This window comes from Pseudorca crassidens, chromosome 11 (assembly GCF_039906515.1).
Source record: "Pseudorca crassidens isolate mPseCra1 chromosome 11, mPseCra1.hap1, whole genome shotgun sequence".
NCBI lineage: Eukaryota > Metazoa > Chordata > Mammalia > Artiodactyla > Delphinidae > Pseudorca > Pseudorca crassidens.
In genome coordinates, this window is record NC_090306.1 from 42,563,113 (window position 1) to 42,579,715 (window position 16,603).

At 38.2% G+C, this 16,603-nt stretch overlaps 1 protein-coding gene across 3 annotated transcripts in view; it reads right to left on the reverse strand.

The window, feature by feature from the left end:
• Positions 1 to 1,207: 1,207 nt before the first annotated feature.
• The window catches only part of CCNT1 (cyclin T1), a 33,225-nt gene continuing 17,829 nt past the window's right edge, over positions 1,208 to 16,603 (reverse strand). For 2 of the 3 annotated variants that reach the window (XM_067696361.1, XM_067696360.1), the window contains one exon: positions 1,208 to 7,177. In XM_067696361.1, the coding sequence (XP_067552462.1) occupies positions 5,771 to 7,177 (1,407 nt within the window). In that variant the 3' untranslated portion in view covers positions 1,208 to 5,770. The remainder of the gene's footprint in view (positions 7,178 to 16,603) is intronic. The other variant, XR_010932384.1, reaches the window with a different exon arrangement.

Here is a 16,603-nt window from a genome sequence, read left to right on the forward strand (position 1 = left end):
ATTCAACAGAAGTAGGCCCCCCAAATCAATTCAGCAGAAGTAGGTGCCAGAGCTAGAGATTACAATAAATACAAGTCTCTAAGGGAATCCACAGAAGTCATAGAAAGGGCTTCAAACTTCCTACAGAAAGTTGAATGACAGAGATCAAGCCAATCTTATTGGCTCTCAAAAGTGTCTGAGAGACCAGGATGATTTAGGCACTGATCATAAGATGAAACTTAGCTCTATCCCAGTTAGTTTAACAAACCTCTATAATTGGGGATCCAGCTGTTTGGAAGTTTACATTGATTTATACCTCATCTATTGCCAAGGATGACACAGTTGATATCTCTTTTAACAAAAGCAAATCACTATTTATGACTTTATAATAAATTTATAGTATCATCCATTCTCACATCGTTCACTTACTACTTCTCTATTCTTCCATTCAAACCAGACCAAAATTCCTAAAACATCGGCAGCTTCCACAAAAGTTTCAGGAGAGGCACAGCAAACAAAAATCTTAAGTTGTCTTATTTCAGAAAATGGAAGGACGGAATGAACAGAACTCAAGACTCAAGTGATTTTTTTTTCAGAAGTGTTGAACATTCTGTTAAATTTATATTTTGTTCCTTTTAGAGTTTTTAAACTATAGCTACTCCTAACATTTTTTATATAATTTGAGCATTATAGCATAAAAATTCTTTCCATTTAAATGGGCAATTTGCAAGATTTACCTTGTGTGTGTGGTTTTATTATGTCCCAAGAAAAGGGTGAGTATTCCCTATCAGCTTTTCCAGGCACCACCAAGAAGGCTATTAATTTTTTCTTCCAAAAGCACTGCTGTCTATACCAACATTTCAGTTTTCAAAGAACCAAATGTACAATTATGAATCATTGATAGTGCTTGCTAGATAAGCAGTACATGTTGCTATCATCTGTTAGAGCTATATATTTTTCTGTGTACCAGTCACCCTTCCAGGTATCCATGCGACAATACAGAATGAGGGGTTTTCCCCCTCTGCCACATCATACTTTATATACCATCAGGTTCACTGTAATGATCAAATCTTAGTTAGCTATTTCCAATGAACTCAATTCCCATAGGATCTTGTGCAGTAAGAAAGTACATACTATATTACCAAAACTAAAACAAAACTATTATCATATCAAATGACAGTTAAAAACTAACTTGAAGACTCAGTACACATAAACAATAATCAGATGATTGTTTTATCATTAACATTTATTGATGGGATGGATAAATACAGATTGAGAAACATACTTGACAGCAAGATATCAAACTGATAGCCAGACTATAAAATGTATACAACATCCTTTTTTAAATTTTTAAAAAAATTTTTTTAATGTTTTACAAAGAGCCCTTACTATAATGGTCACTTATATCTTACCATTCACATAACAGCAGTAGAGATCCCAGGGGTAGCATCCAGAACTGAGGTGCCCCAAGGAGGACAGAGGCAAGAACAGAATAATATGCTGAGAAAGGGCTCTTAAGAGCAATACAAAGAAAACAGACAAAAATATCACCACAAAATTGTACCTGAGTGACATAGATTGGAAAAGTGTTTTACTTTTTTTTTTTCCTTCTTTGCTCTTTGGTCTGATAAGAAAACAGTTTTAGGTGTGTGGAGTAGGGTGGGGAGGTCAGTTTCAAATCCAGAAACCTAGGTTAACACTAAGTTAGTGGGCTGCATTCTTTTCTTTGGGTGCTTAACCCAGCCAGCACTTCCATCTTATAACCAATTCCAATGTGATCAACCACTAATCAGTTAAGGCCTCAGCTTTCAACTGAAGAGTTCCTGATAACCTGATGAAGACATACTTGCTCTGGCTTCAATTAGCATGCTCTCAAGTCTTTCTCTTCTCTTCATTCACCACGAATACACACTCATAAAGGGGAAGAGTAGACACCACTTTTTAGTAAACGTTCCTTTTTTGCCCTCCCTTTTCCAATGCCAAGTTCATGCTAAAAACTTTAGAAACATTAAAATGGAATGGTCTCCCACTTAAAAAATAATTCTCACTCCAGACCACTCTATCAGGCAGGATTATAGTACCATGCTTTTTATCCCACAGAGGGATAAAAAGATAAAACTTGACAGTGTGATAAAACATGAACATTTTTTAAACCACCAGGAACAAACACTCAGTTAAAAGCTGGGTGTTAACAAGCAGCAACACAAGAAATTTGGGGAGGCATCAAAGTCATTGAAAGTTTCGTGGGACTGCAGAGGGCTTATTTCTCACCATGTGAAGGGTTGCATAGACTGCTTAAATTCTCCCAAACCCAAGAGAATAATATTTGTATTCCAACTTCAAGATGTCCTAGAATCCCTTTTCCTGGCATTAGTATCAAAACAGATCATCAACAAAGGACTAATCCTTTTAAAATTTAATCAGTTCCCAAGTTCCCACAGTCCTGTGTTTCTGCGGGGGAAACACAGATATGTTTAAAATCCAACCATACTGGGATAAGACTCCTCTAATTGCCTTTGTCCAGAAACAAGGCATAAGGGGTATGGATTTTCAATATGGGGAATTAAGTAGCAGAGGCTTAAGTAAATCCAGCACTGATGTTACCATGATTTTGTTTCTATATCCTAATCCATTGCTGTTTCCAACTGGAGATTTAAATTTTTCTATCAATACTGGTGAAGCCAATAATACAGAACTATGTAAAAGGATACATTAAATCAAAACACTAAAATCATTTAAAAAAAAAAAAGAGGAAGCTGAGGGTCTCAGATATGGAAACACATTGATTCAAGTGAAAAGACTAGACTAATTCCTACATATTTTCTAAACCCAAAACGCATAACTGATACTTCAGAAGACCAATGTAGCTTTAGATTAATGCTTCACTAGAGTTCAGCTAACAGCAACACAGGTATCTGATTAAAAGCCCTAATGACAATTCACAGGTATTTGTTTTTGCCAACATGAGATTCAAGCAAAGTTATAGGAATGAAATTTACAGAACTTGAGGCTCCAGGCCTGCTTACCACCACTTACCCTTGATAAGGTTAAAAGGAGGGGGGAAAAAGCCCTGTTTACTAGACTAACTTTGCATGTATAAATCCTGTTTCTCACCCTTTGAAGTGGTGAGGGTAAGAGAAGACACAGCATTTAGAAACCACACAATCTTCTGAAGCCTAAGCTTATGGAATCTGGACAACATGCATGCTAGCTGACAGGCACATCTGCTAACCCAAAGACAATGCAGTAAACAGCTTCATGCAGAGCCCATAAGGAGTTTCATGACATATGCATAGATATAAAAGCGGACACTGTAGGTATCTTAAAACAGTATCAGGAGGCACTAATATAAAAAAGTCTCTAAATTGACCTATATCAGCAATGATCTACTAGTGCAAGGGCCAGACTGTGCAGCGTAAAGCAGCTCTTAGGCTCCAGTAAGCACTTTTGCAAGGTCACTCCTGACAAAGTTCTAAGGAACTACAGACTGCCATGGAGAACTGCTGAGGCCAAGTGGATATGTATCTCTGTGGTGAGAAAGTGAATGTGGTTAGAAAATATGTGACATTTGATGAGAAAAACTGAAAGCTGTAAAAGACATTTTCATAAATCAGTGATCATCAATTTCACAAGATACAGATGCAAACTAAATAACCTTTTGGGAAGGTCAGAAAGGAAAGCTGACTCCGCCAAACAAAATCTAAACAAATAGCCTAAATTTAGTAAACACACCACGCATCTACCAATTACCAATTACCTAGCACAACACAGAAAATATCAAGGAGAAAGAGGAAAATGTCATCCATGAAAGTAAAGTGACATTCCAAGTCAAAAGTATTACTGGTGTATCAATCAGCACAGAGCTCACTTTACACAGCAATGGCAGGCACTCCAGACAGTTCAAATATGCAGAAGTGCAGGACACTAATTCACCTTCAGTTAAGGCTTACTGAATGAATTCCCTCCTATATTAGGCCAGTGCATCATCAATTCCAACTGTCTCAGTTTTCTCCCCAACCTGTTCCTGGCAAGCAGCAGCACATGTACAACTCCTATCTCCCTATGACTACCAATGAAAAAATTCAATTTATCTACAAAGAATATTTGGTGTGAAAGACGCTGCATTAAAATCAAGAAGACAAATTCAAATTGCATCACCTTTTCCATGGCAAAAAACACCATGAAAACTGAAAAAATATCACATTAAATAATCTGTGGCTAGGTGGCATTTTCAGCTGGACAACTTGGCTTAGAATTCTTTCTGGCCCCTTGAAAGATTTCTTTCCTCAACAAAAATGTTCACTCCTAAAATATGGGATAATTAAGCGCCCATTAGAATAGGACTCCTGATCCATTTTTCTAAAGGACTCTTAGAAATCTACAGAAGAACTTCTGCCTAGAAGCTAAAACCACCAAAGATGCACAATCTAAACATAACAGTATCTGAAGGCTAGGCTTGCTCACCTTCATGGCACCAGCACTGTTAAATTCATAAGCTCCAATCTCTGAAGTCATATAGGCTGCAAAAATTGAGGATGCAGCTGCCTCCCTTCAGATATACAGATAAAAATCAAGTCTTACATTCATAATATAATTTAAAATACAATGTCCTAAAAATTCCCAATCACAGTTTTCATTGTTTTCAGTATCCTTTAGCTCCATGGCTTCTCCCAGATCTATTCTCACATATGGTCTGGGCTTTCACAGGAAGGATAGTACATCCCCCTACCCTTCAGAGACCCTGAGACTGCTCTTACTTGAACACTTTCCCAAAGCCCAATATGAAAAAAAGGACACCCAATTCTGTAGGGCAGAAGCCAGCCTAGCTCTCCAGCCTTCTTCCTCAACCCCACCTTTGTTCTGTATCAAAAGGAAAAAGGGGGTAAAAAGGAAGTTTTTATAATGGAGTCCAGAGTCAGACCATTGGCTGCACCTGCCCAAACTAGAATTTAGAAGGCTACCCTCAATTACAACATAAAGAAAGAGAAATGTCAAATACAGGCCTCTTCCTTCCTTTATGTTTTAAAGGCCACACCGTGTTCTCTCTAGTAGACTGTTAGGAAGTAAAAATGGTGAAGTACAGGGAAGGAAAGATAAAACATGATTTTAAAACACACATACCCACACTTACATACACACTTAAAGGTCGAAACACTTCAAGTGGCCAGAGCCGATCTCAGAACTCACGGCCAAAATCCTATCCTCCCATCCCCACTACACACACACCCCCCACCCTCCAATCCCACCCCCCAGGACTCACTGCCGTGTATCTCATACACACAGCAAAATCCCTATCCCTTCCCCAATTATATAAAAAAACTAAACAGATAACTTACTTTCTTTAAATTATTTTTTTAAAGTCTCTTAAAAGATTTTGACATTTAAATACTTCCTCTCTTCTGATATATTAAACACCAAAAGGATCCACAACTGTTTGATAAAACAAACCCTCCATACTTCAGTCCTGGCAAGAAGAGGGAAGATATCAACTCTAATCGACCTAATTAGGAAGTGGAGAGGCCAAGAACAGAGAAAGTATTCTGAATCTTTCACAGCTTTAACACATTCTCACCTCTCAGTAAAAACTATAATAAAATAGTTAAATTTCTGAGGCAGGCGATATAATAACCAGGGCCCTCTACCACCTTCCCATGTCTCAATATAAATTTATTTCTAGTCCAACAAGGGTGACATGTTTCATAAGGGAAGTAATTTTCTTAGTCCAGAATCAGTAGTTTAAAAAAAAAAAAAAAGATGTGTTTTTAAAGTTTTTTTCTCCTCTTTTTCTTTTTTACTTGGGAAGGGGTGGAAGTGGTGGAGGAGGTTCTGATGGTAGAGGTGGTAGCCGGGGTTTGTCTGTATTGCCAGGTCTGGAGGACATTCCACCAGCCCGTGGATTCAGATATTCTCCATAAGAATGAACATATTCAAACGCAGGTGGCTGAGTGGGCTGAACGCCTTGGGCATGGAGAAGGGAGTGAAGCATATTCACAGTATCTTGATAGTCTATGGTCTGGGTTGCATTGTGACCATTGGCCCCAGTGGAGCCTTTATCCAATTTCATGTGAGGAACTCGAGTTTTACAGCTGGGCTGTGAAAAAGTAAGGCCACTTGTGTCTGAGCTATGCCCAGGCAACTGGGCCATTGCAGGAAGAGGAGGGAAGGAGAAATTTATGGAAGAGGATTTAGTATTCTTGGCAGTCTTAGCTGAATGATCAAACACTGCCCCTCCAGTCTCTTCAGGGAAGGGCCTTTTACGAGAAGAACTGGAAGAGGAGAAAGAGCTAGACAAGCTATAGGGTTTGTGTGCTAAGGTGCTTGTCTGGCTACTATGTTTTGGATCACCTGGACGTTTGTTCCCAGTACTAGCTGGAAGCTGTGAGTGAGAGTGTTTGTGTGAGTGGTGATTATGATGATGATGATGATTAGATGGGTGAGTCTTGTGCTTTTCTTTGTGCTCACGGCTCTTTGTGACACTGTCATCTACAGAATTGTGCTTGTCAGCGGCAGTGTGAACTTTGATGCGCATTTTTATCTCCTCTGGTTTTGAAGTGGCAGCTTTATCTCCACTTGTCATTGGGATTCTCATTTTGAGAGCCGTTTTGTCAGTCTTTTCCAGAAAAGGCCGCTCAGGGTTTTCTGAGCCCTCTGTGGGCATTTTCAGAAGGAGGGAAGAATGGCTATCATGGTGAGCCAGAAGATTCTGGGCAGCGAAGGCATACTGTGACTTCACATTGGCCTCCATGTTCTCCAGTTGCCTCTTCTGGGCAGCCAACTCTTCTGCATGCTTTGCACGGTATTCTTTCAGTGATACTTTAGCTGATGGCACACTCTTACTAGTCTGCTTCTGGGAAACAAATGCATTTGAACCATCCTGTTGCAAGGAATGATCAACTCCTATAAGTGCTAAATTCTCACTAGTCCGATGACCCTGAGCAGGTTCTACCTTAAAAGGAGGGTGGGAGGACAGCCAACGCTCACTCGGCAACATCTCCACATTGCTTAAGTTACTGGTTGACTCTTCAGTGGCTGGAAGGGAAGGCACTGCACTTGTGGTAGAAGAAGCTGACATACTCATTAAACCTGCAATAGTTGTATCTGAAGAGCTCTGGGAAATCATATTAAGGATTGTCTGCTCCGAAGTGTTTTCATCTGCTCCTCGGTCATCCGTTTTTGTTTTCTTGGCAGCCTGGCATGCCTAGAATGAAGCAAATAGCATCTTTTCACTTCAGGTAATTTATCAAATGGAAAAAAAACACTGAAATGAGTAGACTGTGTTTGCTGTGACATTGGGAGTTTGGGATAGCCCATAACCAGGAGGTTACTCTAACATGAGACTGATAATTATTACCATCAGGAGAGATACGATTTTTTAAACCTTAAATCAAGCATCACAAGATCTCAAAGAGGTATCTGAACTCCCATGTTCGTTGCAGCACTTTTCACAATACCTAAGGTATGAAAGCAACCCAAGTGTCCATCAATAAATGAATGTATTTAAAAAAATGTGGTCTATATATACAATGAAATACCATTTAGCCTTAAAAAAGGAGGAAGATTCTGTGAAGACAGCAGAGTAGGAAGCACCAGGAATCTGTCCCACCTAGACAACAACTGCAAAGGCAGAATCTGTCTGACATAACTATTTTGGAACTTTGCAGTCTGTTGAAGGCTTGCAGCTGCCAGGGTAAGCCCTGGACAATAAACTGAAGTTAATTTCCCTCAATTTCAGCTCTCAGCCCCAGTCAGCTGTGCAGCTGTTCCTGGAGTCGCTTGCACACAGCTTGGGGGACGCTGGTTAGGCAAAAAGAGCTCTATTTTCCAAATACTGGAGATCTGTGGTCTGATGGCTGACTGCTGCTTTCAATCACAGAGATACAAAGAGAAAGGTAGCCGTTGTTGTTGCACCTCCCTCCATTGTTGTAATCCCCTCCCCCTCTGGCTGAAGTGACTTCCCTGGATATAAAGGGCCAGCCCCCTTCCTCCCCCACTTCATTTTTTGCTTTTTCTCCCTTTGGGAGCCAGATATTAGAGTAGAACATAAAAAAAAACACTGTCCCTACAGAAATGTCCAGGAAAAGGCTCAGATAGGAACTGAGAAGACATTAATTTTATACATCAAGCTGATCCTCAGCACAGAAATATCCTTCAAAATCAAGCCCCCACCCCAAATATACAAAAAAAAAAAAAAATCCCAGCAAACTCCAGAAAAGGGAGAGAATCTGATTTCCAGAGTTACCATGTTATTAGATTCAAATGTCCAGTCTTCAACAAAAAAATCACAAGGCACATAAAGAAACACGAAAAGTATAGCCCATTCAAAGGAAAAAAAAAAATCAACAGAAACTGTCCCTGAAAAAGACCCAATGGCAGATCTACTAGGCAAAGACATTAACTGCCTTAAAGATACTCAAGGAAATGAAAATGTCAAAAAGTCAAGAAAACAACATGTGAACAAAATTAAAGTATCAAAAAAGAGATTAAAAACTTTAAAAGAAACCAGAAAGAAATCCTGGAGCTGAAAAGTACAATAACTGAAATGAAAAATGCACTGGAGGGATTCAAAGGCAGATCTGAACAGGCAGAAGAATCAGCAAACTTGAAAATAGGACAATGGAAATTATCAAGTCTGAGGAACAGAAAGAAAAAAGACTGAAGCAAGTGAACAGAGCCTAAGGGACCTATGGGACACCATCAAATAGACCAATGTATGCATTGTGGGAATTCCAGAAAATGAAAAGAAAGAGAAAGAGGCAGAGAATATGTGAAGATACAGCAGCTCAGAACTCTCCAAATCTGATGAAAAAACATGAACATAGATATCCAAGAAGCTCAGTGAACTCCAGGATGAACTCAAAGAGACTCACATCAAGACATATCATACTTAACCCTCCCAGACTTCAGAGAGTACTACAAAGCTATCAGTAATCAGTGTGGTACTGGCACAAAATCAGACATCTGGATCAATGGAACAGAATAGAGAGCCCATAAATAAACACACATGCCTACAGTCAATTAATCTTTGGCAAAGGAGGCAAGAATATACAGTCTCCTCAACAAGTGGTGTTGGGAAAGTTGGATAGCCACATGTAATTCAATGAAGTTAGAACACACCCTCACACCATACACAAAAATAAACTCAAAATGGCTTAAAGACTTAAACATAAGACATGACACCATAAAACTTCTAGATGAGAACATAAGCAAAACATCCTGACATAAATGTACCAAGGTTTTCTTAGGTCAGTCTCCCAAGGCAATAGAAATAAAAGCAAAAATAAACAAATGGACCTAATCAAATACAAGCTTTTGCATAGCAAACAGTAAACAAAACGAAAAGATAACCTATGGACTAGGAGAAAATATTTGCAAATCATGTGACTGATAAGGGCTTAATTTCCAAAATATAAAAACAGCTCATACAACTCAACAACAAAAAAACAAACAACCCAATCCAAAAAACATGGGAAGAAGACCTAAATACACATTTCTCCAAAGAAGATATACAGATGGCCAACAGGCACATGAAAAGATGCTCAACATCACTACTTATCAGAGAAATGCAAATAAAACTACAAAGAGGTACCACCTCATACCAGTCAGAATGGCCATCATTAAAAAGTCTACAAATAACAAATGCTAGAAAGGGTATGGAGAAAAGGGAACCCTCCTACACTGTTGGTGGGAATGTAAGATGGTGCAGCCACTATGGAAAGCAGTATGGAGGTTCCTCAAAAAGCTAAAAATAGAGTTGCCATATCATCCAGCAATCCCACTCCTGGGCATACATCTGGACAAAACTATAGTTCAAAAAGATACATGCACCCCAATGTTCATAGCAGCACTATTCACAATAGCCAAAACGTGGAAACAACCTAAATGTCCATTGACAGATGAATGGATAAGAAGATGTGGTACATATATACAATGGAATACTACTCAGCCATTAAAAAAGAACAAAATAATGTCATTTGCAGCAACATGGATGGACCTAGAGATTATCATACTAAGTGAAGTTAAAGTTAGACAAAGACAAATATCATATGATATCATTTATACATGGAATCTAAAATATGACACAAATGAACTTACCTACGAAACAGAAACAGACTCACAGACATAAAGAACAGACTTAGGGTTGCCAAGGGGGAGGGGGATGAGGGAGGGATGGAGTGGGAGTTTGGGGTTAGCAGATGCAAACTATTATATATAGAATTGATAAACAACAAGGTCCTACTATATAGCACAAGGAACTATATTCAATATCCTCTGATAAACTATAATGTAAAAGAATATGAAAAAGAATGTATATATGTGTATAAATGAACCACTTTGATGTACAGCAGAAATTAACACAACATTGTAAATCAACTACACTTCTATTTTTTTTTTTCTTTTTTTTGCCACACCACACAGCTTGCAGGATCTGTTCCCTGACCAGGGATTGAACCCAGGCCGTGGCAGTGAAAGCGCCAAATTCTAACCACTAGACCACCAGGTAACTCCCCAACTATACTTCAATTAAAAAAAAAAAAACAGATGAATGGGTAAAGAAGATGTGGTATATATACGATGGAATACAACTCAGTCATAAAAAAGAAGGAAATTTTTCCATTTGCAACAACATAGATGAACTTGGAGGGTATTAGGCTAAATACTGTATGTTACCACTTATATGTGGAATTTAAAAAATAAAATTAATGAATATAACAAAATAGATACAGACTCACAGGTATAGGCAACAAACTAGTGGTTACCAGTGGGGAGAGGGAAGGGGGAAGGGGCAAGATAAGGGTAGGAGATTAAGAGGTACAAACTACTATGTATAAAATAAATAAGCTACGAGGATATATAGTACAAAACAGGGAATATAGCCAATATTTTATAATAAGTATAAATGGAATATAACCTTTAAAAATTGTGAATCATTTTGTTATACACCTGAAATTTATATAATATTGTACATCAACTATACCTCAATTCTTAAAATCATGGTATCAAAAAAAAAAAAGACATATCATACTCAAACTTTCAAAAGCCAAAGACAGAATTTTGAAAGCAGCAAGAAGCAAACTGTCACATACAAGGGATCCTCAATAAGATCATGAGATTTCTCAACAGAAACTTTGGAGGCCACAAGATAGTGAGCTGATACATCCCAAGTACTAAAAGAAAAAAATTGTCGGCCAAGCATCCTATATCCAGTAAGAATGTCCTTCAAAAAAGTGAAGGAGAAATTAATTATCTCCAGATAAACAATAGCTGAGGGGGGCTTCCCTGGTGGCGCAGTGGTTGAGAGTCGCCTGCCGATGCAGGGGACACGGGTTCGTGCCCCGGTCCGGGAGGATCCCACATGCCACAGAGCAGCTGGGCCCGTGAGCCATGGCCGCTGAGCCTGCGCGTCTGGAGCCTGTGCTCCGCAACGGGAGAGGCCACAACAGTGAGAGGCCTGTGTACCGCAAAAAAAAAAAAAAAAAAAAAAGCTGAGGGGATTCGTGACCACTAGACCAGCCATACAAGAAAGGCTCAAGGGAGTCCTCCAAGACAGTAACTTCAAGCCACATGGAGAAATAAAGACCTCAATAAAAGTAAATACATGGGCAATTATAAAAGCTGGTATTGTAACAATGGTTTGTAATTGCACATTTTGCTTTCTACATGATTTAGGAGACTAACACATTCTCAGGGAAAAAAAAAATTAGTGTAAAACCTAGTATTACTATAACTTTGTCTTATAATTCCAAATCTTATTTTTTATATCGTATAAGAGCCTAATGCATCTAAAAGAATTATTAGTTTTCGGGGGGCACACAATTATTTAATTTTGTAACATCAACAACCAAAAGGGATGAGGATGCAGCTATAAAGGAGACAAATTTTGTATGTTAATACAAAAAATGAATGAAAAAGGAATTTAAAATTTTTCACTATGAAAAATCAACTAAGCACAAAAGACAGTATAATGCAGGAAATGAGGGACAAAAAAGCCGTAAGGCATACAGTAGGCATACCTTGGAGATACTGTGGGTTCCGTTCCAGACCATCTCAGTAAAGCAAATATCACAATAAAGTGAGCCACACAAATGTTTTGGTTTCCCAGTGCATATAAAAATTGTGTTTAGGGCTTCCCTGGTGGCGCAGTGGTTGAGAGTCTGCCTGCCGATGCAGGGGATGCGGGTTTGTGCCCTGGTCCGGGAAGATCCCACATGCCGCGGAGCGGCTGGGCCCATGAGCCACGGCCGCTGAGCCTGCGCGTCCGGAGCCTGTGCTCCGCAACGGGAGAGGCCACAGCAGTGAGAGGCCCATGTACCGCAAAAAAAAAAATTGTGTTTACACTACAGTCTATTAAATGTGCAATAGCATTATGTCTAAAAAAAAATGGACATACCTTAATTTAAAATACCTTATTGCTAAAAAATGCTAACCATCATTTGAGCCTTCAGTGAGCTGTAGTAGTAATACTAAAGATTACTGATCACATATCACCATAACAGATATAATGATAATGAAAAAGTTCAGCATACTGCCATAATTACCAATGTGTAACAGAGACACGAAGTAAGCAAATACTGTTGGGAAAATGGCGTCAACAGACTTGCTTGACGCAGGGCTGCCACAAACCTTCAATATAAAAAATGCAATATCCGTAAAGTTTAATAAAACAAGGTATGCCTGTCTAAAAATCAAATAGCATTAAGTGACAGAAGTAAATCTCTCCTTATATGTAATTACTTTAAGTGTAAATGGATTAAACTCTTAAGGAAAAGACAGAGATTTGTAGAATGGATAAAAATATATGATCCAACTATATGCTATCTACAAGAGGCTGAGATCCAAAGACCCAAACGGGCTGAAAGGGAAAGGATGGAAAAAGGTATACAATGCAAACGGTAACCAAAAGAGAGCATGCATGGCTATACTAATAGCAGACAAAACAGACTTGAAATAAAAAAAGATTTCAAGAGACAAAAAAGAGCATTATATATTTTAAAAGGCTAGCTACAGAAATTAGACATAGCAATTATAAACATTTACACACCTAATGACAGGCCATCAAAATATATGAGGCCAAAACCTAACAGAATTAAAGAGAAATAGACAGCTTTACAGTAATAGTTGGAGACTTCAATACCCCACTCACAATAATAGATCAAGCAGAAGATAAAGAAGTAGGACTTAATAAACTAACTAGATCTACAGACATACACAGAACACTCTCCCCAAAAACAGCAGCACATACATTCTTCAAGTGCATATGGGACATTATCCAGGACAGACCATATGTTAGGCTGCAAACTTAGTCAATAGATTTTAAAAGATACATATCATACCATGTATTTTTTCTGACCACAACAAGATAAAGTTAGAAATCAGTATCAGAAAGAAAATCGGGGAAAAAAAAAAATCACAAAATTGTAGAAATTAAACCAATGGATCAAAGAAATCAAAAGGGAAATTAGAAAATACTTAGAGACCAAGAAAAACAAAACACAACATATCAAACTTAAGGTATGCAGCAAAAGTGGTGCTAAGGAAGAAATTTATAGCTATAAACACTACATTAAAAAAACCAGGGACTTCCCTGGCAGTCCAATGGTTAAGACTCTGCACTCCCAATGCAGGAGCTATGAGTTCAGTCCCTGGTTGAGGAACTAAGATCCAGTATGCCACACAGAGTAGCCAAAAAAATAAAAATTTAAAAAGTAAAAAGTACTTAATAAAAAAACAAGAAACTGGGAATTCCCTAGCAGCCCAGTGGTTAGGACTCCGTGCGCTCACTGCCTGGGGGGCCTGGGTTCAATCCCTGGTCAGGGAACTAAAAATCCCACAAGCTGTGCAGTGTGGCCAAAAAAAAAAAAAACAACCAAGAAACATCTCAAAAGAACAAACTAACTTTATAACTTAAGGAACTAGAAAAAGAACTGAACACAAAGCTAGCAGAAGGAAAGATATAATAAAGATTAGAGCAGAGATAAAATAAACTAGAGAAAAACCAAAACAAAAATTGGTTCCTTGAGAACATCAACAAAATTGACAAATCTTTAGCTAGACAGACTAAGAAAAAAAGAGGGAAGACTCAAACTACTAAAATCAGAAATAAAAGTGGAGACATTGCTACCATTCTAACAGAACAAACTGTATATCAACAAATTGAATAACCCAGACAAAAGGGACAAATTCCTAGAAACACAAAACCTATCAAGACTAAATCATGAAGAAACAGAAAATCTGAATAGACTTACAGCTAGTAATAAAATTGAATCAGGACTTCCCTGGTGGCCCAGTGGTTAAGAATCCGCCTGCCAAAGCAGGGGACACGGGTTCGAGCCCTGGTCCGGGAAGATCCCACATGCTGCGGAGCAACTAAGCCCATGTGCCACAACTACTGAGCCTGCACTCTAGAACCTGCGAGCCACAACTACTGAGCCCACACGCGCCTAGAGCCCATGCTCCGCAACAAGAGAAGCCACTGCAATGAGAAGCCTGCCCACTGCAACAAAGAGTAGCCCCCGCTCCCCGCAACTAGAGAAAGCCTGTGTGCAGCAATGAAGACCCAACACAGCCCAAAATAAATAAATAAATTTTAAAAAATAAATAAATAAAATTGAATTAGTAATCAAAAATCTCCAAAGGAAAAAAAGACTTACTGGTTAATCCTATCAATCATTTAACAAAGTAATGCCACTCCTTTTCAAACTTTCCAAAAATTTGAAGAGGAAGAAACACTTCTCAACTCATTCTATGAGGCAAGCATTACCCTGATACCAAAGCTAGAAGAAAACACTACAAGAAAGGAAAACTACAGGCCAATATCCCTTATAACCACGGATGCAAAAATCATCAACAAAATACTAGCAAGATGAATTTGGTGGCATTTAAAAAAAATTACATATCATGCATGACCAAGTGGAATTTATTCCTGGAATATAAGGAGGGTTCAAAATATGGAAATCAACTGATGTAATATGTCACACAAACAGAATGAAGGAAACAAATCACATGATCATCTCAATTTGTGCAGAGAAAGCGTTTGACAAAATTCAACACACTTTCATGATAAAAACACTCAACAAACTAGGAACATAAAGAGGAAACTACCTCAACATAATAAAAGTCACATATAAAAAACCCACAGTGAACATCATATTCAATGGTGAAAGACTGAAAGTTTTCTTTAAGATCAGGAATAAGGAAAAGATGTTCACTTTCACCACTTCCATTCAACACTGTATTGGAAGTTCTAGCCACAGCAATCAGGCAAGAAAAAGAAACAGCATCAAATTGGAAAAGAAGAAGTAAAATTATCTCTGTTTGCAGATGACATGAACTTATATGTAGATAACTCTAAAGACTCAACCAAAAAGAATTTATTTTTTCTGATTTTATTAGAATTAATAAATGAATTGGGCAAAGTAACAGGATACAAAGTCAACAAATAAAATTCAGTTACATTTCTCTACATGAATAAACAATCTAAAAAGGAAATTATGAAAACAATTCCATTTACAACAGCACCAAAAAGAATAAAATACTTGGGAATTAACCAAGGAAGTAAAAGACTTGTACAATGAAAACTGCAAAACACTGCTGAAAAAAATTAAGTAAAACATAACTGGAAACTCACCTATGTTCTGGATCCAAACATTAATTCAAACATTAATACTGTTAAAATGTGGGGGGACTTCCCTGGTGGTCCAGTGGTTAAGACTCCACACTCCCAATGCAGGGGGCCCGGGTTCGATCCCTGGTCAGAGAACTAGATCCCGCATGCATGCCACAACTAAGAGTCTGCATGCTGCAACTAAGAGTCCACATGCTGCAACTAAGAAGCCTACATGCCGCAACAAAGATCCCGTGTGCTGCAACTAAGACCCTGCACAGCCAAAATAAATTTAAAAAAAGAAAAAATCCTAGAATTCATATGGAATCTCAAAGGACCCTGAATAGTCAAAACAATCTTGAAAATGAAGAACAAAACAGAAAGACTCACACTTCCTGATTCCAAAACTTACTACAAAGCCACAGTAATCAAAACAGTGGGGTACTGACATACAGACATATAGATAGATGAATGGAACAGAATAGAAAGCCCAGAAATAAACCTTCACATACATGGTCAAATGATTTTTGACAAGGGTGCCAAGACCATTCAATGGGGAAAGGACAGTCTTCTCAACAAATGGTGCTAATTCCACTATTCATAAATAAGACTTTGAAAAATATCTGAAATACAACTTTAGACTGCAATCTATATAAAAACAAAATTCTAAAATCCATTTAAAAGCAGGTAATGTCAAAGACAAAATTATAATACCAGTTCTAATCTCCTAACTCTGAATCTTTCCTATACCAGAAGCCAACATTCTGTGACTCAGAAAAGCCAAATTTTTCCCCTTAACACTCTCCACACAAGAAAATAACCAATGTTGCTGACCAAATGACTAAATCACAAGAGTTGCAAAACACCAAATAAATCTCACTGTCGCCTACAGCAATGGATTTCTGGGCCAGAAGCCAAGCTATGAAGTTGAAATTATGACTATTGCATAACTACAAAAAGGGAAATTCCAAACCGAGGGTACATATCCATAACTGGTATTTTCACTGGTTTGGTCAAAAGAAG